We start from the raw sequence: 25,582 nt of genomic DNA, 5'->3' as shown, positions 1-25,582 counted from the left end.
CATTTGAAGTGAAACTTTTGTCTTTCTTTAGTTCTACAGTAAGACCTTTTTCACTTTGTAACACACCAATTCATTGCAGCTTCCAGTTCCTCCTTCTCCGACTAATAAGACTACTGTGTAATCCCAAGAACACTGCAGATTATTTTAGATATTGTTTATTGTATATAGTATTTTATTTTTATCACTTATTACAAGAATACTGTTGTGTCAATTTTGAATTTCCCACTAGGGGGATCAATAAAGTTTACCCTTAACCTAACTTACCTTAACTTTTAAAGTCAAATGACTGGGTAAAATTAACACTGATCAAAGGTTTGTGGTCAATCATGAATATAAACATTCATAAAGATTCACAATATTATGGTTTATTGTCTTAAATACCATCGTCCCATAAACTGTAAGTAACAATGGCTGAACACACAGTAACACATATAAGAGCACTATCATATTGGTTTGCCTATCACTTCAGTCACTTATTATTATTATACTTCACATTGTAACAGGAGGATAAAGAATGATTTATTCACTTTTTCCTTGTATTGTATGTCGGCTCAAATTACTGTAGATTTTCCCAGATGACGTCATTCATTACTTTCGGCTAACTTGTTATTGTTTTGGTCTACCCAGCGGCTTCGTTGGCGGTTTTGGCTTCTTGTCGTGAATCTTCAGATGCGCTTGATAACCTTGATAGTAATAGAAGCACTTCCCGCATTTCTCACAAGTATACGGTTTCTCTCCAGTGTGAACGCGCAGGTGAACCTTAAGAACGTAGGCTTTGGAGTAACTTTTACCACAGATCGAACACAGATAAGGCCGCTCTCCGCTGTGAGTTTTTAAATGTCCTTTGAGGTGGGAGGCCTGCGAGAACGCCCTTCCGCACTGCTCGCAGTGGAAGTTCTTCTCTCCAGTGTGAGTCAACTTGTGTTTTTTGAGTGAGTTTGTCGTGAGGAAACTCTTCCCGCACTCCGAGCAGAAAAACAGATAATCTCCTGAGTGTCTGCGTTGATGGAGTTTGAAATAATACTCGTTTTTGAATGTCTTGCCGCAGTCGGAACAAGCGAAAGGCTTCTTGTGACTATCGCGGTGTTCCTCCAGCTGCTGTTTCTGAGGGAAGTCCATCCCACACTCTCCACACATATGAACTGTGACAGCAGACTCTTTAGGGGGACTCTTCTCTTTGACTAATGTCCAATTTGGTAACTCTCCTGTGAGAAAAACAAAGATATTTAAATGTAGAACAGGTCTGGATTACATGAGCATCTGTATTAAAAAACAAACAATATGGACAACAGGAGCTGTTTCTGACCTTTATGAACTTTCATGTGTGTTTTGAGGTTTCCACTCTGGGTGAATCCTCTTCCGCATATGAAGCATTTGAAAGGTCTTTTCCCTGAGTGGATCACAAGGTGTCGTTGCAGAGCGGTGTTGTGAGAGAACGCTCTTCCACAGGTCGGACAGTCGTAGTTCTTCTTGGATCTGCGTGGCGCCTGGTGCCGTTTTGGCTCCTCAGACGACTTCTCCTGAAGCTGTTCATTGGAGCTTCTGAGTTCATCAACAGGTTCTTTAAATACATTTTTAAAAAACAGAAGTTAGTGTGAATACAGCAAAGTTTTCTGGGAAACAAGTCCCTCCTGAGCCCCTTTTAGCTTTTTATTGATTGTTGCAATACTTTCTTCTTGTTTAAGATATTTCTTCCAGAGTGAGAAAGCAGGTGCTGGACCGAATAACAAAAGTGTAAAAACAAGAAAAAAAGTCAGCACACTGCAGCTCCCAAAGCAGGTAGATTTAATAGCTATTCAGACTAAGAGCTTAGTTAGTCTGAAGAGCATTGAGCTCACACTTGTGGTATCTTATTAGATCTACCTGCACTAGGAGCTGCAGTGTGCGGAGTTTCTTGCTTTTAAAATATTTCTTATACACTTATCTAAGACCGTTTTTTCCTTTCAAATGAACAAAAAAACTTCTGTCTAGAGCTCTTAATGCACTCTTACCTTTTCAACGAAATGGGAAGCCTGTTAGTGAGCTGTGTGTTTAAACCAGCAGATTTGGAGCAAATTAACGCTAATTTGGAGTCATGTTTGATCACATACAAGCAGTGATGTGATCCATTGTTAATATAAAGACATTGACAGCTGCTTGAACCTAACATCAACTAACTAATAACCAACCTGTAGATTCATTGCTGTGATCCTGGTCCTGTGCTGCCGGTCTCTGTTCTTTATGGTGATTTATCTCTGCTGCACTCTTGCTCAGGTGCATCTTCTTTGATGCGGTGTTACGCATTCGAGATGGACTGAGCCCCACCTGTGAGGATGGAGGCACAGAGGAAGTCCCACAGGGCCAGGAGGGCTGCTCTGTTGGACAGCTCTCCGTTAAGTGATCCTTATCCTGTGAACATAAGATGTTTCAAATCATTACCAAACACCTACTCTTAAGAGTCTTAAATATTAAGATAAAAAAACTGTATTATCAGGCTTGAAAACTGTAGAGTTGTGAGAAAAGTGACATTATACAAAACTAAAATCATGCAAATGAAGCATTTCGGAGCATTTTGAGATCAGGATATTATTTGATAATCATATATGTTTTATTGGATTATTGATATATTAATGTGCAGCTTTTAAAATAAACTGCTGATGATATGTTTACTTGTGTAAGTTGGTTAAAGGACAGGTATTAAAGTGCTGCTGCATTTGTGTCCAGATGTGTCATCTCATGGCGTTGGAGGTAGATGGAGAGATACTGCTGCGTAGTTTGTGAATTTCCTCCTGGGGACCAATAAAGCTTTTTTGATATATATAAGGTTGCAAATGGGGAGAAAATGTCCGATACATTTCCAGAAACTTTCCATGAAAAGTTAAGCTAGAGAATTTTAGAAATATTCCAAGTTGTAAACTTTCCATGGGAATTATGGGAATATAATATGGGAATTAACGGAGATTAACTGGAATTTTTGATTAATTTATACAAACTTTCTTTCATTAAACAACAAAAACATGAATGTTGAATAAATTAAACATTTGCCCCTCTAGAAATCATGTGTGCATGTGATGGATTAATGCACAGTGCATGTAGGGGCATGTGATATGTGCATGTGATTGAGGAATATAGTAGATATTAAACTGTATTTGCATGAAATCTGGTTGTTTTAACCAAGATAATGCTACAAGATATGTTTTTTTCTAACTACATGCAAGTCCCCTGTAGTAATTTCCAGTTTACTGCTGTTAATTCCCACGTAAAGTTTTGCAACCCTATTGATTTAAGAGTATCATAATTTAATGATTGATTATGTTTTGTTTTTTCAATCTGAATCTGCAAACTAGTAAATAAAGCTGTCAAATAAATGTAGTGGAGTAAAAACTACAATACCTGCATTTAAAATGTGTTAATTCATAAATGAGCAGAAAAGTACCTCAAGTTTGTACTTTTGTGCAATGTTACTCAGTTACTTTCCTATTCTAGTAACTGAGTTGACAAACGCCATAAAGTTAGCTTATGTTAGCTAACATTACATATCAGGAAGGTGGCTTTAAAGGCTCGTTGTTATTTGCATTGAGCTGCAGAGGTTGTCACTACCTTCAGTATCTGTTCAGGCTGCAGCTCATCAAACTTGACTGATGCAAACTCTCTCCATCTCTGCGATGAACAATCACTCTCTCTCTCTGGTGTTATTCACTTTAGCCTGACCACTGTCACCTCCAAAAACATGAACAAAGAGTAACAATTCACGCTACGAAAATACAACCTCACCTCAGCGTCACGTAGCGGCCGAGATCAAAGCTCCGATTGGCCCACAGAAACGTGCAGAAAGCGGCGGGAAGGACAATCTCCCAGCACAGACAGATAACGTTGTTTGGGTTCTGTTCTTTCACACCCGCATTCTGAGAATGCCCGCCCTACGCTGCTTCGGATTGGCTCTGACGCTGTTATTGTTGCCTTAACCAATCAGCTCCCTCCTCTTGTATAACATGGACCAGAATTAGCCAATCAGAGGCAGAGTAGGGCGGGTTTTTAGCGGAATGCGGCTGGGTATAAAGAGAGGGGTTCAGCTGAGGCCTGTCTAGACCAGAGCCTTCAATTTAACCCGAGTATACCCGAGTAAAGCCGAGGGTTTAATTGAGTACAAATGAGAATATTTACTCACTGCCCTTCCTGACATTTATTCAGCTGTTTCTCTGCTGTGGACGAGCTCTAAGAGATACTGTTTAATCTCTGAATTTGTCATATTCATAAGGTTATTGATCATCTCTTAACAAGATAACATAGATAATATTAATTGGTAATAACTAGCTACACTAAATGTCTGTACTGCTCTGTCTCCTGTATTTATTGTCTTTGTTTTAAGTTTGACAGACAGAAACTGATTTAGATAAACACTAGACACAAGTTTGCACAATTTAACTCGGTAAATCACTAATATTAGTTAGCAATATTTGAAGTGTGAGTTAGTGCAACATTGTGAGGAATGAAACCTTTGCTGCTGCTGGTTTATTAACAGTTTATGTTCATTATTTTACATTCAATTGTTCTGATTTCTGTCCCTGCAGCGTCTGTCCACTCTTCTGCTCGTCCTCCTTCACCTCAGACCTGCACGTCTCCCTCCATCACTCAGACTGCAGCTCTGACGGGACTACAACCAGCCAGACTCTTTATATTCATCAACATGTGCATAAGCCAATCATACTGTATGTGTTATGTAAGATTTGATCAAATGTACTGAATCATAAGATAAGAAAATGTGTGTATGAAGAGAATAGAACCTAATATTTAATAATTATCATTATTTAATAGTAATGATTCTCAGTATCATCTCAATGAGACTTTCCAGGTTAAATAAAGGTAAGGTAAAATTAATTAATCTACAAAAACAACAAAAAAGGTCTTTAAATGGTAAATGTCATAACTGTTTCATGGTCGGAGCAGTGTTTGAAATTTGGACAAACTGTTCATACATTTCTTTCTATTGTTCCTGATATGAAATTTATATTTACACAGAATGCAGTGATAATGGTAAATAAAAATAAATCAATGACCACGGGAGTAAGGAACTGTGTTTCTCTCGAGATTCGATTCCTGTACATTTTCAAAAACTCTCCAGATCTACACTAAAGGCAACGAGCTTGCAGGTATTTAAGCCACCTTCCTGATCGTCTAATAATAAGATAAATAAGAATAAAAATATTAGACAATTGTTCAAACCTGAGAATGCTGTTTTTTGGTACCATCGAAGTTTGTAAGTTTCACAGCAGCACCTGGTGACAGTTTTAACTTCCAACTTTTAAAATGTCATTATTAAGAGAGGCCAAGAATGATGAGCTCCTTTTAATCACATTTATCATAGATGTAAAAACAAAATACAACAATAGCAGTTTTGATAGATAGACGAGGAGTCGTGAGATGTCTGTAAAATATGAAGCAACAATGAACATGCAGCAACTTTATACAACAATGTATGAGATGTCATTTCTCTCACCTGGACGTGGCTCTCTGCAGCGGGATTTTCTCGGTTGCCATGGTGATGACGAGGCCTGTTTCCTGTATCAACAAATGAGTCATATTCAATCAATTATAGCCTCCAGTTATATAATAAATAACTAATACTTTATTCACGTTCTTAAGGGTTGTGACTTTTGATCACTTCTTACTAAAGTAGATACCACACATTATTATTAGCTCATATTTGTAAAAGTTTAATTTAAATTTGGGGCATTTTCACCTTTATTCACTAGAGTGAAGTGAAGGAGACAAAACAGGGTTAGCAAGAGGGGTATGACACGTAACGAAGGTCAGCAGCTGGAAATCTAACAACAGACGTATCAGTTATGTGGTCTGCATCTAAACCAGTACGATACTGGTTTTTAAATTTTGAACCATCATTAATGTAACTGAGTGCCTTGAATTAGACCTTTTTCTGCCACACATGCACGAGGGTTTGAGTTTCCTGTACTGGCAATAAATTTTTTATGTGCCAAATTAAAACAAGGTTTTACTAGAATTTCTTCAAGCGAGGCATTTAATTGCCTCACTTTACACAACTGTACCAGAGACAAAATTAAAGACAAAACCATTTTAATTAACACCGAAGACCTAACACAAATAATTAAATATCTTCTAATGACAGCTTTACATTTATTTATTTTTAGTTTATATTACAAAGACTCGGCAGACAGAGAGGGAAGACATTCAGAAGAGTCCTGAAGTCCCTGAATTAAGTCGTTCTAAATGATAATTAAAAAAATATTTAACATTAATGACAACTTATTGGAAGTTAATATTAATTCATCACAGTATTTAAGATCCTAATAATGGCTTTATTGCTCACAAAACTGATTAATGTTCTTATTTACTCATAAAAACACACTAATGGCACCTATTCCACGTCATATATTGTATAGAAAAAAAAAAAAAAAAGTGTCATTTTATTTGTGTTGATCTTGTGTTTTGTGTTGTGTAATACCTAAAAGTAAATAACATAGAAAGAAACAACTTTAAATTTGATTATGTCCTAGCATATTATATTATAGTTTCCAATAGAGTGATAGACTGCTTATCTAGTTTGGGTAAAATCATATAAATCTGTGAAGTGAAAATAGATTTGCTACTATTGTTAAATACTTCTCTTGAACTTAACACACTTTAATTTTAAACTTTTTTTGGAGGATCATGGATCTCACGGCACACTTACCAACATCTGGAGGCTCCCATGTTGGGTCCTCTCCATCTGAGTCAGACTGAGCTCCCTGTGAGACCTTCTTGGTCCTGCTCTTCTTCCTGGGACTCCCCTGATGTCTGGGTCTGCCGAGCCGCCGGGTGGGGCCTATTGGTTTGGTGTTGTGAGTCTTCTTGTGGTTATTGAAGCCTTGCCTGTAGTAAAAACTTTTCCCACACTGGTCACACTGGTACGGTTTTTCTCCCGTATGAACTCTGAGGTGAACTTTGAGCTCTTCGGGTCTCGTGTAACATTTCCCACAGATGGAGCAGAGGTGGGGCCGCTCTCCAGAGTGCGTCGTGTAGTGGGCTCTCAGAGTGGACTCCTGCTTAAATCTTTTACTGCATACAACGCACTGGAAAGGTTTCTCTCCTGTGTGATCTCGCTTGTGGTTTTCTAGCCCCTTTAAAGTCTGGAAACCTTTATCGCACTGTGAGCACTGGTAGGGCTTCAGACCCTCGTGCCCCACCTCATGTTCTTTCTGTTTCTGAACACATGAGAATCTCCTGCCACAATGTGTGCAGGGGAACTGTTTCTCTGATTCATGGACTTGCTTCAAATGTTCCTCCAGCTGTTGTTTTTCAGAAAATTGCGTCCAACACAGGTGACAAAAGTAGATATCCACTGATGATGGTGCTTCTTCGGGTTGAGTGGAACTTTCTTCTAAAGCTGCTGGGTTGGTTAATTTCTCTGTTGGAAGAAAAAGACGATTAAGTTCATACATCCTTAAAGCTACATTAATAAATATTCTTTGGGTCAATTTTGATCCAGGAGGACAGCAGGCATTATCTCAAAAATGGGGTAAAGTTTCATTTAAATTAGGCCTATTGAGCAGAATTTCCATAAATATGTGTAAAACCTGGGGTAATAAGTTGGAATGAAGTTAAAAAAAAAAGGTCTAACACATAATTGGGTGATAATTTATACCTTGGGTTTTATTCAGGTATCGTTTCTTCAGTCGTCATGGTAATGATCACTTCCTGTGACTTTTATTGACAAGGTAGTTTCCTTCAGTTGTGTTTAAGTGTCTTTCAGCTATTTTTTTGGTTTTACAGCTTGCTACTTTACCACTTTGGTTAACAAATATAAAGTACGCCACCTGCCTGGTAGACAAAGTCAGAGACAAGCTGATGAACTGTTTTTAGCAGCTAAAGGACAAGATATTTTACCCAGGAGTTGGTGGAGACCAAACCAGAGGAAGAAGGATAGTGAATATTGGACTTCTTTGCTTCATATAGCCAGAAACATGATTCCAGAAGAATGATAATGCTGCTCTGGATTTGCCCGATGTGTAAATAACATGTTTGCTGTACGAGTTCAGATGCTTTTTAGATCTTTTATCTTTTCTTTATGTAAAGGGAAAACATTTAAGAGATTAAGATATATAGATATTTCCAATTTTTTAGCACAGCTTGCAGCAACTAACAGAGTATAGACTTGGAATAATGCTAGATCTGGATGCATATTTGCAGCCTAATTCTTTACCTGAACTGCATCGTAGACCACTGTAATATTTAAAGTATCTACTGCCTGTTCAACAGAGAGACAAACACGATCATAAAGAATCTGTAACAACATAAAAACTTTTAAAAAACACCACAACAAATATTGTGAACTTCAGCGCTCTCACCTTTATGAATCTTCTGGTGTGTTTTGAGGTTTCCGATCTGTGTGAAACCTGTTCCACACAAAGTGCACTTGTACGGTTTCTTCCCTGAGTGAATAATGAGATGCCTGCTCAGAGAAGCACTGGTAGGGAACTGCTTCCCACACGTTGAACACATGTAGGTCTTCGGAGCCCTGCGCCCTTCTTGCTGCTCCACATCTGCTGCTGGTGCTGGATGGTAGATCCGCTGATGAACTATCAAAATTCGATTCCCTCTAAAAGTCCGTCCGCAGTCGCTGCACGTGTGACGCTGGTGTTTGCCGTGTTTCTCTCTCAGATGGCGGTCTCTGGCGTACACGCTCTGGAAGTCCTTGCTGCAGTCTGTGCAGCTGAAGAGTTTCTCAGCCTCAGTTTTCTTCTGACGTTTCCTGTGTGTTGCTGTTTTCAGAGAATAGCTGGGTTCAGGTTTGGTTGATGTAGCTGTGTGTGTGTCACCAGGTAATGTCATCGCAGCAGGAGCCTTTCCTACATGTAAGACACAAAAAGGCTGGTTAATGCACAGTTAAAAACACCAGAAATGTCACTCTTTCTTCTCTGCATCCTTCTGAATCTTGTTGACTGACGATATTTCATTTTTATTTTTTCATTTATCTCTCAGGCTCTTTTCACCCAAATGACTGAAAAAAAAAATTATTTTCTTACATACCCCTTGTGATAGCTAGCCACACACATAGTTTTGGTTTATGTGTCGAGGTTTTGGGATCTCTTTCTCTATTTCTACATCTACTTTAACACAATCGAGGTGTGCTGAACTTAATTTGTGGTGCTCAAAGCATAATTTCTTTTCAGAATCAGTGTTCCTCTTATTATTAATAATCCACAGAGTGTGGACTGTGAATGTTTCTCACTGGAACTAATATTCTACAACAGAAACATTTCCTGTGAATACTATTTAGAGCCGTGGATTTTCTCAAAGACACATTACTGCTGGAATTTTTGTGTGATTTTTAATGGTTTAAACAGCACAAATTACTCATTTACTGTCATTTTATTGTGAGGGCAGATACAATTTTAAAGATCTAAAAATCTGACCCTCTAAATGAGAAGGATTTCACTATTTTAAAAGCTCTGCTAAAAATTGTTTACAGTAACATTTCTACTTACAGTATATCATTTGACTCTCAGATATGATAGACACAGCACTGTTTTTACTACTAATGAATGAACCTACCATCAGGATTCTTATCCACATTAACATCTGAGTTAATCAGGTTTCCAGCAGGTTTTCCTCTTCCATCCAAAGCCTCAGCTGCATCCTCGGTTTCAGCGGACCACCTGTGTGTGCCGAGGTGTTCCTTCAGTCTGTCCTCGTGGGAGAATCTCTCGTTACACAGTGGACACGTAAGAGGTTTGTCTTTGGTGTGGATTAAAAGGTGTCTCCTCAGTCTGTTGAGTAAACTGAACCCTTTCCCACATTGGGAACATTTGTGACGTTTGGATCCTGCGTGCAACCTCTGGTGTCGTTGCAGAGCTCCGCTGTTCGAGAACTTCTTCCCACACACCCGACAGCAAGACCGATCCATGCATCTGTCCAGCTGCTGATCATCAGTCTGATGCACATCATGAATGTCTCCTACACAAAGAAACAGAGACAGTTTGTTGTTAGATTGAAATACAACAAGAAAAACATCACATCTCATCATTTAACAGGACCAGCTGGAAATCATTATTAGATGAATCTCTAAATTTGAAGCTAAATCAAATAACAAATGAGCCAATCATAGTGGCAAAAATGTTAAAGCTAGTGCAGCTACTCATTGAATCATTGTGGTTCGGAGTTTGCTTTCTCTCCTCTGCTCCTGTTTTTTACTTTCAGATATCAGCCTTATTCTACTGCTGACCAATTCCTACAGCATATCAGAGCTGTGTTAAAAGGATATGGCTGGCAACTTTCTGTATCTTTTCTTGAAAACACATCGATGAGCCTTCACTACAAAGATTACGGTTACATTAATTTATCTAGAAATGGCTCCAAAGATGAATAACATTGTACTGAAGTTCTATGAGAAATTTAAAACGTAGTACAAAGAGTTTGTGATATGTAGCAGCAGTGTGGCTCACTGACAATCACTGGAAGAGATTTAAATAATTTGGCATTTTCTTATGAAGCACTTTGTAACTGTGGTTTTGAAAGGTGCTGCAGAAATAAAGTTTACTACTATGTCCACTTACCAGAGCTGGCAGGATCCCATTCTACCTCTTCTCCCTCTGAGTTGATCAAACCACCCACTGCCTCCTCTTCTACTTGTACGTTGGTCATGACAGTTGTCTCTCTGTAGCATGTGATTTCATAACAGACTTCACACGCTAGTGAGGCTTCGTAGGCGGACAATCAAAGAGTTTAGAAAGGGTAATAGATACATTCAAGCAGTTTGATTCCTCTGTGATGTTTCTTAGTGCGTAGGTGCAGGTGACTTTAGCTGACTTCTTTCTTACAAAGTTGGCAGAAATGTTTCCTGTCTTTGTTGTGTGTGTGTCTGGTGTCTTTGAGGTTTGTCTGCTGCAGTCTGAGAGTCTTGTCACCACAGCACAATTTAACTTTTTCTGCAGGAAAGAAACAAAGATCAGAATACATTCGAGAGAAGTTATAATGGGTGTAGTGCAGATTAATACAGTGTCCTATTCTCTGGTCTTTTACTCACTTGGCTGTACGGGAATCCATGCAGCTTCAGCTACAACCTAAGAATCAACACTCCTCATTCTCAGTTTTTATCTGCAGTGAAACTACTCATCTCCAAGAAAAGGATTATTTCCACAGTGACTTCCATCCCTGTGAAGGCATTCATCATTTACACTGGGTTGGTTCCCATGTTGTCGTCCATGGTTGACTTTAGGTAAATGATTAGACGGTGAGGGCATTTACAAGAGGGTTCCTAAAAGTGAGACAACCACGGAAAGTAAATGAAAAAGCTGCACTTTCATACATCAATCTTTACTTGAGTATTTCCGTTTGACATTTTTTGGCTTGGACGTCTTACAAAAAGCAGTGTATAGTCAGGTTCAGATGTCTATGAGTTGTTAACAACTCCCTAAATAATGATTTTTCCCTCTAAACTTCTCACATAGTTTCATTTCAATACATTTCAAATAATCCTTTACTTCACCAAAATTCAGATTGAAGAAAACTGAAAACCGATTTGTGTATCAGAACTTAGTTGTTTCTTCTTTCCTCTCCCATTAATCATCTCATGACTCCTCAGATTGATCTGCTGCTCACTTTACACTGATGCTTCAGTATTAATAGTCTACTGATGTCATATATAATAATATATCAGTCAGAGGGACCAAACCACTACTTTTACTGTAATACTGCATACTACATCCCTCATAATACTTTAATACTTTTAATGAAGTTTTCATGCAGGACTTGTACTACTAATGGAGTATTTTTACATTACTGTATTAGGTAATGTAACTTTTAATGATCTGAGTACTTCCTCCACCACTGATCAGTAACACTATTTAACTATTAACTTGACTTAATCGGCTTTAAAACCACTGAAACCTGATTATCTTCTCAGCTGACAGGCTTTAAGTTTTAACCAGACTAATCTGCAGACAACAAACTAGATGCTAACCTTGCTACTCAAACTCACATGTTGTTATTGGACCATCAGCTAACAGCTAGATAGCATGGTGCTGCAGCCGACTTCATTTATTACTCACCTCATTCATGGCAGATTAAAAACAACACCACGTCAACTTTAACACAGAAAGCCGAGTCTCAGCGTCGCCAATGTGCATGTAATAAAAAATGAAGTATGTGTTTAATGAAAGCATGAATAACACTGCAGCATTTAGCTCTTAGTGCTAATAGGGAAGAAGGGATATCAATGCCAGAGGAAGCTAGCTCCAGGGTTGCCAGTTCAGGTGGTCAGAAAGAAGTAAAACAAGCTGCTGTTTAATGTTGACTTTAATACATTCATGACTGTAATCTTTATTCTACTTTTTAAGTGTCAGTCACTTTATGTAAAATATGATTACCCGAAAACAATGATTAATATCTAAATCTTTGACCAAAACAAATGATAATTTTTTATTTATATATTGTTCTGATATGACTGCTTAGAAATATTTACTGTTTATACATTTTTTTTTTTTTTTTTTTTACAGTATTACTAGTTTATCTAAACCCATTTCCGCCAATGTGTTGGAAAAAAGATCCTGTAAATCAATATAATGAGAAACTTCAAAATAATGACTTTTTATCTCAAAATAATAACTTAGTATCTCAAAATAGAAAGAAACTATCTCAAAATAATGAGAAAATATCTCAAAATAATGACAGTATCTAAAAATGACAGTATCTCAATATACTGAGATACTAATAAGTCATCATTGTTTTGAGATACTAAGTCATTATTATTATCAATAAGCAACATTAAATAATGAGACACTGTGGATGATTTTGTTTACTATAAATGAATTGCCTTATCTATATTATGTGATTCTAGCTTCCTAAATGTGAATATTTTATGGTTTATTTAGTCTTTTATGATAGTAAACTGAATATATTTGGGTGGTTGGGACAAAACAAGACATTTGAGGACATCACCTTGAGCTTTAGGATACAGTGATTGCTGTTTAGCACAATTCTCTGAATATAATCATTAGTTACTGCCCTATTTAAGTGTTTATTCCTATGGATTCAATGTCAAATGTATGTATGGGAAATGTGTAGTACAAACCTCCATCTAATATGTCCTTGATTTCACTCATAACAGATAGATGAATTTTATGCAAACCAAATGAAAAAAAACATTTCATTAGCTGTAGACTGCAGCGTATCTCTAAAAAGTATGTAGTCACATGGATTTAATTACATTTTACCAGCTTTCATGATCAAACCACAAGATTATCTGTCTTGTAATTTATGCAACACTTTACTAAGGTGTGCTCTCTTTAATTACACAGTTCACTCATCCTCACTCAGCCTGTTTTACCAAATTACTCCTGCATTAAAGTGATACTGCACCCACAATCTTTTTTTAGTTTTACTTACCACCCTGAAGGCATCAAGGAGACTGTTAAAAGTTTGTAGCTTCATCTCTCGGAGGACAGCAGCTGTATTCAGCTTGAATTTGTATCAATGAGTGAGTTGTTATGGTGGAAGGTCTTTAGAAACTGAAGGGCTGCTGCTGCTGTATAATCAACTTCTCCACTTTATATCTCTATGCTGTCATACTGTCACTGAAATATGGCTTGATACTAAATGTTGTTCAGTTTTATATCACTAAATCACAATCAGTGTAATTGGATTTTTTATTTTATGTTAATCAACATTAAAAAACAAGTCAAATTGATAACTTTAATAAATACCTACCACTCACCTAAATTATCATTGATGCAGTGGACAGTTTTTATAAGTCACACAATAAGTTAAATGACTGTGATTAATAGATTTTGTATCTGGAGGGTTCAAGAGTTGGTGGAGTAATAGAGCTTGAACTGCTGGTTGGAGAAACTATGTAGGCCTTAATATAAGTTTAATAATGTAAAGAGTCCATTATTTCAAATGTAGAAAAACACCCAGACTTGTTTCTGAAAAATGTCTGTATTCCATCAACATGGATTTTAAAATAACAAGGATATTGTGCATATTTTTTTCAACATTAAGTACTAGTATTTGGCATGCAGGATACAAAGGCACTCAAATTGTACAGATGGGCTACTAGAGAATAGTAAACATAAAAACATGGGTACAAAACATGAATACAAGACGGACAACACATTAAGCTTCCAAAATATTCTTGGCAACCCATACCGACTGTAGCGCATACTGTATTTTCAGACAGTGACTGTCTCTGCTGTAGTTGGGAGGAACTCGAAGGAAGGAGAGCAGGAGAGAAGCGCAATTTACTGTAATATTTTCAGACACAGTTAACAACAAATAAAAAAAAGCATCAATAGAGCAACTGTTAGATGTCCAGCCTGGCCTGTTGCTTTGGTCTACCGAGCTGTCTGGTCGGTCCGATGCGTTTTCCAGCATGTGTGCGCTGATGCTGTCGCAGACCTTGGCGATAAATGAAGCTCTTCCCGCAATCTCCGCACTCGTAGGGTCTCTCCCCGGTGTGCAGCCTGTGGTGCACCTTCAGTTCCTCGGCTCTGGAGTAGCCTTTCCCGCAGACGCAACAAATGAAAGGTCTGTCTTTAATGTGGGTCTGGTAGTGTGCTGTTAGGTACGAGTTTATCCGAAACTTCTTGCCGCAGATGGAGCAGGCGAACGGCCGCTCCTCGGAGTGCTGCATCTCGTGCAGCTTCAGAGAGGAAGCGGTGTGGAAGCCTCTTCCGCACTGGGAACAGAGGAAAGGTTTCTCCCCGGTGTGGATGCGCTGGTGAATCTGTATGTAGTTTTCATTGATGAACTTCTTGCCGCAGTCGGGGCACGAGAAGGGCTTGTCCTTCACGTGGGTTTTCATGTGTTCTTCCAGCTTTTCTTTTTCAGTGAACTGAATGCCACAGCGGCGGCAGAAGAGGAGCTGTGATGTGCTGTGTTCGACCGCGTCTGACTCGGCAGCTGAATGTGTGGTGATGTGGTGTGCTTGTAGAGCTGATTGACTCTCACAGTCCTTCCCACACTCCAGGCAGTGAAGGGATGACCTGATCCTCGACTCCCCCGGCAGAGACTTCAAGTATTCAGTGAGTTCTGACGCTATTGGATTCACCTCGTCTTCAAAATCAACAGCCCCTTTTCGACCTTCAGAGAGACAAAGAAGAGACAGATCAGCTTTTACTGTTTGTCGAGTTCAGCGTTACTTCACTTTCATATTTTTGTGAAGGAACGTCTGTATTTTCTAACCTGTCCACAAGAGGGGAGTGACAAGTTTGTTTTTCAATGGTAAAATATCGTACCCAGCACATTTTCTATGTTGCAATTGTAAAAAAACAAATGAAAAATATGTATGTAATGCGTTGTGTAAAGAATATCAACTGATACATCGTTATCCGATTCTTTTTAACTTTTAAATATCAATAGCGGCATCATCCTCAAAAATCCTGTATTAGTCAGACCATAGTAGAAACGCAAAAATCTGAGATAGTTGTATAAAGTTATAAGGCTGGCATTGTTCTTATTATCCACATATCCCATGAAAAGGCAAAAATGAACAACACAATAGTCCATCTCTCAATACTTTACATATTCTCTGCCGGTCGGTGGCTCTCAAAGCCGATTCCTCCCAACAGAAGACATGAATCTATAAAAAATATACTTTACATTTTTAAAAAGGCTAAATAATGTCCTAAAAACAGCTGGGCACACAAGTCTTCAAATGTCAATCAAATGTAACTCAAACTATACAAAATTGTGCATTAAATGAACATTATTTTTAAGATTTGGTGCTCTTGTGGGTATTAACTGTAGCAGCACAGTGATCCTTGAATGACTCAAAATAAACTACAGTACCCATGATCATAGTAATGAAAGAACATGTCATCCAGTACAACAGTGAAGCTTTTTGATGTGTTTTTTTAAATAGTTTACAACAATTATAGATAGATTACAACAATAGAGGACGTCTATGGAACAGAGGACTAGGAACAAGCAACAGGACATATTTGTTAATATGAATTCATTCTTGATTTTGAACCTTTTCATGTGATTTGTAAAATTACCCAACATATCCCTTTAAGTACAGTATTATCCTGTTGTCCTGTAACAGCTCTCACCTAAGTGGACTTTGTAGTGTGTTTTGAGGTTTCCCTTCTGGTTGAAACCCCGCCCGCAGATGGAGCAGCAGTAAGGTTTCTCTCCCGTGTGGATCAGCTCGTGTCTCTCTAGTTTGTAGGCGTGAGGGAACTCTTTGCTGCACACTGAGCAGTGGTAGTCGATCTTCTCTTTGGGCTTCTTCAGGAGCTCAGGAGGTATTTCTATCGGTACTTGAACCATCTTTCTGCCGGGGCGCTTCTTCCCTACGTGTGGAAAACGGAAGTGAAGTTACAGGTGTGATATGAGATTGTAGCTACCACATATTAACCAGATACTCCCTTAAAAATGTGTTTGTCGAAACAGCTGCAGTCAAGTCTGTATGTTTGGGTTTTTTTTACAAGAAGTGGACAAAACCACTCGATGCCAAACAAGATGATAAAATTGGCTTTTAATTTACTCACAAACTCAAATCTACTCCTTAACTTTACTTAATATGTGATGGATCAGTTAAGCCATTTTCAGAGCAGTTCCACACACACTAACCAACGCCACTCATATTACAGGAAAATAAATGAACGCAGCAGTTTAGATCTGCAGCTGCGGACGTGTTGATGTCTCATCTACAGCTGCTGCAGTTTAACACTGCGCCCCCTGCAGGCAATGAGTGTTATAGTGGCAGTTTATTACTTTTTATAGCAGCATTCTGAGGTTTTTATGTTGACCTTTTTTCTCTTTTTGTTTTTCTTGTCTGCAGATCCTGTATATTAATCCTCCTGATCTAAACTGCTGCTGCTGTTTTTTAGTGACAGGTGACACAGGTCGGACTGGAACCGCAGGTCTGAAAACTGCTGCTGCTCTGCAATAAATTGATACTGATACTTTGCATCAATGTCACTGTGTGTCCTTGTTCTGTAATGTGTCTTCCCTGTGTGAGTGTGTGTGAGATTAAATGAGAGAAAGTTCAGTATTGATGCTTATAGTGTGGCCTGACTGGCTGACGTGTGTCCATTAAGAGAAAATACCTGGCAGGTGTACGTCATAAAATCATAGTTCCTGTCAACAGTGTGTCCACCGTCATCTACATTGCTGGTTAAGACACTGAAACTAAGATAGAGTGGGGTAACATGGTGTGAGCCAACTTTTAAAAAGGACGACGATTTCAACACAGCTTAGAAACTACTGTGTTGGGGGATAAGTTGCCAAACATTAGCCTGAGCTGTGGTGCTGTGCTGTAGTACCTGTACTTTCTCCTCCTTCAGCTGATGGTTTGGCATCTTTCTTTTTTCTGTACGGTCGCTTTGCTGTTAAAAGAAGAAAGTAAGTTTACTACAATACTAAATTGATGAGGGTTTCTGAAGGTTGGGTATCAAGAGCCAGTACTGAATTAGGTCTGATAAAACATGACTTGGCATGAAATGCACTTTTTGACTCTACTCGCTCAGCTGTGTTTTATCTTAATTTTATCTTGTCAACTTCTTGAAAACTAAAAAGCCTACAAATATCCATATCATAGATTTATTTTTATTTTCTTGCTCAAATAATATTTCAGGCAGGATCGGTAATTGTTACAAACTCAAATCAACGAGTAGAACTGGATTCAGAATCAATAAAACGATACCCAACCCGACTTAAAAGTGTAATCTTTTCCTTTTCTTACCAGCAGCACGACGGAGACTTTTTGTGTTTAATTCTTCTGTTTCCACTGTGATGACGGGCCTCCTCTTTCTTCTGGTCCGTCTTGATACTATGAAAGAAAAATATTACTTAATATTAATGTATAAAACATTAACATGCAAAATTGTCATTTTAGATGCACTGACCATAAAATTAAAGCTCCTTTCATGCAGTCTTTCCTTAAAATGTTCAGGAACATTTCCTGCATGAGGTCATGTGTGAATGGGAGCAGGGGTTGATATCCAGGGAAATCTGTACCGCCAATTTCTCACCTCAAGACTTAGTAACATTTCAGCGACAGTGCTGGTATGGCTGTGAACGAAGTGTGAGTTGATGTGTGGGTGATGTACTGCGAGTCGGACTGTGCTTGGTTTTGGCTCGTCTGTTTTAAACATGGCTGCTGTGTCACAAACGTTCTCATATTTCACCTAAATGGTACATTCAAATATGTTTTTGGAAACATCTGAGGTGAGAAACAGCAGTGCAGTAACCTAATCTTGATTTATGAAATTAAAGTTTTGCCTTCTTCTTCTTCTTTTCAGTTTTACAGTGTGTGGCATCTGAAAGTGTTGCATTACCGATATCTGCTGCACTGTCACATCTATTCCAGCATATGTGAAAAGGTGCAAGACAGAAATGTTCCTGCATGTGTGAATAGAGAAAATCTCTAGTTCCTGAAAGGTTATCCCATAAATTTTTCAGGAAATATGTGTGAAAGGGGTTCAACAGGAACACTCACTTCCAGGCTCTTCCTCCAAATCTTCGATTGACACCTGTGGAGTTGCTACAATCTTTCTTCTGCTTCTTCGCTTGACTTAGTTATGAAAAAAAAGAAAAGAAAATGTTACGACAGAAACAAACACAAACTGAATGTTAAGTGAAACTAGTTTTGATGCCTTTAACATCAAACATTTCAAGCAACTCTTACTCTTCCAAAGCTGCAACATAAACTTCTTAAACATTAAAACATCAACTCACTCACCACGCTTCGCAGGACCTTCTTCATCTTCATCGGGGACGTCCGATGACACCGCTGTGACTGCAGGAGCCTTTTTCTTCCTTTTGTGTCTCTTTCCTGCAAACATCACGTGCGAAAAGATCAACTCAGAACTGTGTCTGATATTGTGTAAAACCAGTAGAGTTTTCCTTTTTTTTTTACCACGATTTACTGGCGAAACAGTTGTCATCTTCACTACTCTCTCTTTATCCTCCCCTTCATCCCTTTCTTCATCTTCCCCCACAGACACAACTTCCATGATGAGTGTCGGACTACTGCTGTCTCTCTGGTTTTGGCCTTGCAGCTGAGACTCTGACAGGACGACACCCTGTGATCATAACCATTCAAAACCATTAGAAACATCAGCCAAAGATGCCAGTCCTACTGTTTAATAAACCCGTACACAGAAAGCTGCTCTTATGTGTGTTTGTGCTCCAGTGACCCTTAAAGACGATCATAAAACACAATTTAAACTGTGCTATTCCAATCATTTTGGACTGTAAAATCAAAAATGGAAATAGAAATGAGAAAAATGGGATTTAAGTGACTTTGTGGATGCCTGAGATCATTCAAATCATCATCATTTTGGTTATGATACATGTGATAACTTCTGTATGAATGAATGAATTGAAATGAAAAGATTTTTCAAAGTGGAAACCTGAATTATAAAACTATCAATATGTGATGTTGCTTTATATTGTGAGGGGGAAGCTAAAAAATGCCAAGTGCCAACAGGAGTAGGGTTTGGTTATTGGATTTACCGCTATACAGCATGTATGAACAGTTTGTTGAAACTAAAATTGGAAATGAAAGGAATATTTTCCATCGTGAAAAAAATGCTGGAAGAATTTCAGGAGGACTCAATGACACAGGATGACTATAAAAAATGTTTCCAGTGATGGGAAAAGTGCTGTGATGAGTGAATTATATCTCAAGGAAATTACTTTGAAAGGGATTAGAAAGATACAACTGAAAGATTTATAATGACTGAGTTTTTTTAACAATTCTGGGAATTTAGAGATTTGACTTTGTATTATGGGAGCAATCCTCAATCCACACATATATCTTTAGAAGTGAACGCCTAAAAACAATTTACCTTGGTTGGATTGGGACCTTCTGTGCTTTCAGAGCGTCTGTCAGGGCTGTCTCCTGTTAAAAATACAGATGTCAAAACTTAAAAAACTTTAGATCATGTGTTGAGACTTAACGTAAATGAAAGCGCTGTGATTTATTACCACCCAGTGGAGTAATGGACATTTGATGACCCAGCAAACAAAAGAACTACAGCTATTCATTAAAAACACATAATTGATCTTGTTTTGGAATAAAATGTCCTCTTCTTTGAACTGTTGCTTAAAATAATCTTTACTAAATAAACTCTCCAAAGCTCTGGAGTAAATAAACATACGCTGCTTTCATTAGTCACAAAACTGTACGTGTAATGAATCACTTACTGTTATCCCACTCCACCACTTCGCCATCAGAGTTGATTAAACCACCGATTTCTTCGTCTTGTTCCTCCTCTTCCTCCTCCCCCGCCTGCAGCCTGACAGTCAGATGGAGAGTTTGGTCCTCTAGGTTTGCAGACGCCATCGTGAGTCCGTGTGACATTAGGGGCTTACATTCAGGAGAATCCTAAACACAGATAACACACATTCATCCACTGTCATTTTTCACATCTTTAAACTTTTTTTAACCTCAAATTTGAGTCTTTTAAGGTGTTTCTTTTAGATTGTTTTTAGATACTGCAGGACACTATTTGCACATATATGTATTCATATATTTATATTTATTACATATATATTTCTTTTATATATTACTTTTGAGTTTTTTCCATTTGATAGTTAAAGATGTGTTTTTATGTTATGTTACATGTTGCTGTAAATGTGGATGAAGCTGCTGTAAACCAAGCAATTTACTGTGATGGATCAATAAAGTGTCTAAGTGTCTATTTATCTATCTTGTTTGGTTAGTTAGGGTTAAGGTTAATGATAAATCTGCCTGAATTGATTATCTTATATCAAAATAATATTAAAATGATAAAATAAGCAAGAAACGTATAAAAAGAGTACTTAAATGAAGTCCCTGAATTGATGTTGGACATAGAGAACTGCTACTGGATGGTGAAAGAAACAAGTGAAAGGACATTTTTCTTTATAAATATTGTAATGTTTGCATAAATTAGCATAAATAAATACAACTATTTGTACACACTGTTTGGTAAGGTGCTGGTCTTTTGGTCTGATGTATTTCTGCTTCTGTTGACAAAGATGTGCTTTGTTTTCCGTCGAGGTTCTGGTCTTGAGGACAGCACTCCTCCGCCGCGCGTGTCCTCTCGCAGACTTTCACGTTCCTTTTGAGACTGGGCGTCGTCTCGCGTAGCGCGCAGGAGAACGGTTTCTCCGCTGTGTTGTTGTACTGATGCACAGACACGTGTCCCGTCCCCTTTCCACGAATACATGACAGCTTAGGTTTCTCTTCTGAATCCGTGAGCGTGTGTCTCTGTGGCTCCTCCGCTGCGGAGGAACTTTGCTCACAGTAAGCAGGACCGGCGGACTCCTCGGAGCATTTCTCCACAGAACAGGATCTCTGGTGTCTCTTTACTCCACACGAAACGGAGTCATCAGTCCCACACGCTTTGAAGTGCGGATGACAAGAGTGTGCGGAAGTATCCTCGTTTTCTGCATCCGAGCCGAAGCTCTCATCTGTATTTAACGATATAAAAAGGCAAAACAGAAACATGAAAAATCAAGACAGAGTGACGGCGCGTATCTCATCGAGTGAAGTGATGCTGGTATTTGAAATATGGATTTCATTTTCCACTCACGATTTTCACTCACAGTCCAGCCATCCTCTTCCTCTTTAATGATAACTTGAATCTCAGGTGTGTCACAGGTGTAGTCGGGGCTTGCTGGTCCTTTTTTTGACTCGCGGCATGGTGAGTTCTGGTCACCGTAGTTTTCATTTAGACTCAGAGACAAAGGATCTTGGAGTTCAGGATCCTGTGAAGAAATAAAGACAAAGACAAACATATTTAGTGAGCTCGATCAAGATAAAGTAACAAACCTCAGAAAGCTCAGAGTTTAAGTCAGAGGCCATGAAGGGGAACATTTTGTACAATAATACAAGCATGAAATACTTCTAAAAACATATATTTTAAACCCTATATATGGAAACTATAATTATCAGTGTGGCTCTTACAGTTTATCAAGCTGACAGATAAATAACAGGTCAGGTTAGATGACTAATGCAACGTTCATTAAGCCAGAACAGAAGTCTTATATTAAATCTCAAATATAATATTGTCAGATTGCACATCAAATAGACAGGTATGTAGGAGGATGAAATGATGCAAAGGATGTCTATTGCACTAAGTTAATAGGAAAAGCATAGACCTTTGACAGGCATTAATCAACTTATATTATATTAGATTCACAAGTTACAACAGAAGGTGATAAATCTAGACAGAGGAGGAAGAAGATCGGTCTCTGTTTGTACTTTTCTTACATACTTTGTAACGTCCATCAAGTATCGTCTCATTTTATGGATGTCTTTGATTTATTACTGACAGTGTGTTGACTGGATGTTGCAGCCAGAAGCAGTTGTTGCAACAAACAGATGTCATGAGATTAATGCCTGAGATTAAGTTTTCAAACATCTGGAAGTGTGCCATGTTTACCTAAAAGCAGCTATTTTCATTGTGTGTCCTATCTGTGGCAATGTGTTAACATGTTAAACCAGTTTTAAACATAATGTAACATCTTTACAGCCTGAGTCAACTATATGATTGTTAATATCAGATTGTATTCACACTGATCTGCATATGACAATTGTTGCATCAGTTTGTTCAGAAATAAAGAGACATCATAGTAAAATGCCCTGATGTGATCATACCAGAGTTTTTGTGTGATTTGGCACATTTATGTCAGTTCACTGAGAAGCACTGGTGTCCATTCATTTCCACACATAATGATGACTTAAAAGTATGAACTGCATTGAGACACAGGCAGAAATAATGTGATGAAGCTGAGATTACATTTAAGCAATGCAACCAAATTTAAATTACCAAACACTGCTGTGTACTTTTCATACAGAGCAATCACAGCAGAGTGTTAAAGCTCATGATGATTACACACACAGCTGACAGTTCACACCTTCCTGAAACTACTGTGAATCATACTATTGAGTATTTTATATAATTAAAGCTAGACAAATGTGAGAAACACCTCGCAATATGACACAACTGAAATACAATACTTTTATGACATGTCACAGAGGTAATTTATTGCAGGACTTTTACTACATGTATTCGCTTTAGTTATGCATACCTAATAAACTGGTGAATGAGTACATGTGCTAAAAATACTACAACTGTGATTAAAGTCCTTTAACGACACATGGACTACTTCAAAGTGCTTTACAGAATTGTAAACAGCATAACCAACTGAGAGTAATGCACACAAAACTCTGTTAAAATTACAAAAGTGAGATAATAAAATCACTGAAATAGATTGTTGTGTTTACACCACCTACAGTAAATATACCTGTACACAACTATATGGTATCATAAACTATGCAAACTCGATCCAGCACCTTGGTGTAAAGTTTTATTGGACAGTAAATGAACAATATAGTTAATACATATATATTACCCTCTTGCAGTAATGAACAGTGTATCATTTATTGTGGAATTAAAGGACTATACCTATTAGGTATGCATTATTTAAGGCTTTTTATCTGTACTTTTGTTTTCTTAAATTATATCCTGAGTTAATTAATTTTTTTGTGATTTATGTGAAGTAGCATCATTCTATTTATCTCTTACCTGGATTAAAAGTCAACGTTTTGTATGCTTTTATTTGGCAAATGTAACATAGTAAAAACACCAGTATACAACTAATATATTGTATGTATAATAAACTATGCAAACTCAATCCAGCACTGTTTTATTGGACAGTATATTAAGAATATTGTTAATAATTATATTACTCTCATGCAGTAATGAACAGTGTATCATCTACTGTTGCATAATCACTGAACATTATACGTTCAATACACATTAAGAGTAACAATATAGCCCTGATATTCCTGTTCTCAGACTTAATATATTGAACCTATCTTATCTGTTTCAGTGGTTTTATTATCTCACTTTCTCTCACTTAATATTATCAGCTTGTCAGTCACCTTAAGGCACTTTGAAGTTGTCCATGTTTCTGGTCATTAAAAGACTTTTATGAACATCTACTCATGTACCCAGTTTATTAGGTATGCATTATTTCTTATTAAGTCTTTTTTATCAGTATTTTAGTTTTCTTACATAATATCCAACAGCTCCCAGTATACCTCCCACTCACACTAAAAACACTGATGCTATCATTACTATGTTAATCCCAGGAACATTGCACACATGTATATAATCTCAGGAATTTATCTATATTGCACATTTATATATAATGCAGATTTATTTACACAATGATTGTTTATTGTTTATTTCATTTTATCACTTTACCCTTACGCTGCTACTTTTTCCCCACTGTACTGCTGTGTTAATTTGAATTTCTCCCAATAAAGATCATTAAAGATACATATTATCTTATCTTAATTATTATTATCATTATTATTAGTAGTAGTATTGTTGTGATTTATGTGAAGTAGCATCTATCTTTCTTTTACCTGATAGACAAGTCAACATATTGTATGCTTTTATTTGGGAAACATAACACATAAAGTCAAATTCACATATTTAAGGGAGGCTGTCAGCTTTAATGAACACCTTTAATGGATAGCAGTATAATAAACTATGCAAACACAATCCAGCACCTTGTTGTAAAGTTTTATTGGACAGTAGATTGATAATATAGTTAATAGATATATTATTCTCTTGCCGTAAATAACAGTGCCTCATCTACTGTTGCATAATCACTGAACAATTAGAATAAAGTTAATATATTGAACATATCTGGTATGCATTAATGCATTATTTAAGACTTTTTTCTGTATTTTCTTACATAATATCCTGAGTGTCCATCATTAATCAAGTGTTTTTTAAGATTTATGTGAAGTGGCTGTTCTATCCATTTATTAATGTTTTTACTAGACAAAAAATCAACTTTTGGATGCTTTTATTTGGCAAATGCAACATAGTAAACCATAAACCCCAAACTCACATATTTAAAAGGAGGCTGCCAGTTTTTAATGCACACTTTTACTAAGATTTGCTCACACACTTTGCATAAAAGCAATCTTAAAAAAGCACTTAAAAACAAACTTCTCACTTTTGTCACGCTTTGTAGCATTAAACACAAACCTCACCATGAGCTATACTATTATGCATTTCCATCACACCTGGAAGACAAAAGCCTCCCTCTCCCAAAAAACAAAAAACACCCATCCTGAGCAGTAAATCAATCATTATAACTTCACATCTGTTACTAATTGCATTGCTGTGCATTAATAACAAAACGTCACCAGCTAACTATAGCTAGCCTTTGGGGTTATTGAGACATTAATAATAGTTAGGGCTGCTGCTAAATGTAAAAAACAAGTAGACGATAATGTTTAATGTCAGCTGTAACACACACACGCACACACCTAACTCAGCTAAACTAACTAACGCGTTATATCAGTAAAAAGCTACGTCTAAATATCACACCAAACATCCGGCATGCTGGACCAGGAATGGTAGCAAAGTTATGCATGTCACCTCAAACATAGTGTGCAGTGGTCTCCGGGCTTGAAGGATGTCATAAGAAACAGCAGGCTGGACAGTAAATTAGGCTGAGATGCAGCGTTAGATGACAGCCGCTGTCAGAGAGAGAGCTAAAGGAGTTGCGCCACCATTTCGTCTTCTTCGTCTACTTTAGGCAGCATCCGTTCACGGCGAGG

At 37.6% G+C, this 25,582-nt stretch overlaps 2 protein-coding genes across 3 annotated transcripts; both read right to left on the bottom strand.

The window, feature by feature from the left end:
- Nucleotides 1–340: 340 nt before the first annotated feature.
- Nucleotides 341–12,191, bottom strand: LOC133995539 (zinc finger protein 729-like). The gene is made up of 10 exons (XM_062434993.1): nucleotides 12,045–12,191; nucleotides 11,021–11,251; nucleotides 10,551–10,922; nucleotides 9,550–9,951; nucleotides 8,343–8,843; nucleotides 6,689–7,402; nucleotides 5,477–5,538; nucleotides 2,169–2,388; nucleotides 1,307–1,561; nucleotides 341–1,205 (listed from the first exon to the last, which is right to left on the bottom strand). The coding sequence occupies exons 3-10, from the start codon at nucleotides 10,636–10,638 to the stop codon at nucleotides 607–609; spliced, it is 2,841 nt and encodes a 946-aa protein (XP_062290977.1). The 5' UTR covers nucleotides 10,639–10,922; nucleotides 11,021–11,251; nucleotides 12,045–12,191; the 3' UTR covers nucleotides 341–606.
- A 1,722-nt stretch (nucleotides 12,192–13,913) lies between these two features.
- Nucleotides 13,914–25,521, bottom strand: LOC133995550 (zinc finger protein 37-like). 2 transcript variants are annotated; one of them, XM_062435012.1, is made up of 12 exons: nucleotides 25,401–25,521; nucleotides 21,525–21,699; nucleotides 20,912–21,402; nucleotides 20,152–20,332; nucleotides 19,794–19,846; nucleotides 18,860–19,025; nucleotides 18,683–18,775; nucleotides 18,440–18,514; nucleotides 17,684–17,770; nucleotides 17,265–17,327; nucleotides 16,047–16,289; nucleotides 13,914–15,075 (listed from the first exon to the last, which is right to left on the bottom strand). In XM_062435012.1, exons 1-12 carry the CDS (start codon nucleotides 25,407–25,409, stop codon nucleotides 14,297–14,299), a joined length of 2,415 nt encoding a protein of 804 aa, XP_062290996.1. In that variant the 5' UTR covers nucleotides 25,410–25,521; the 3' UTR covers nucleotides 13,914–14,296. The 2 variants fall into 2 exon arrangements, with proteins under 2 accessions (XP_062290996.1, XP_062290989.1); XM_062435005.1 differs by having other exon boundaries at nucleotides 18,683–19,025.
- Between the last annotated feature and the right edge of the window lie 61 nt (nucleotides 25,522–25,582).

The sequence above is a fragment of the Scomber scombrus genome, chromosome 2 (assembly GCF_963691925.1).
Source record: "Scomber scombrus chromosome 2, fScoSco1.1, whole genome shotgun sequence".
Taxonomy (NCBI): Eukaryota; Metazoa; Chordata; class Actinopteri; order Scombriformes; family Scombridae; genus Scomber; species Scomber scombrus.
This window is presented reverse-complemented; position numbering and strand designations above follow the sequence as displayed.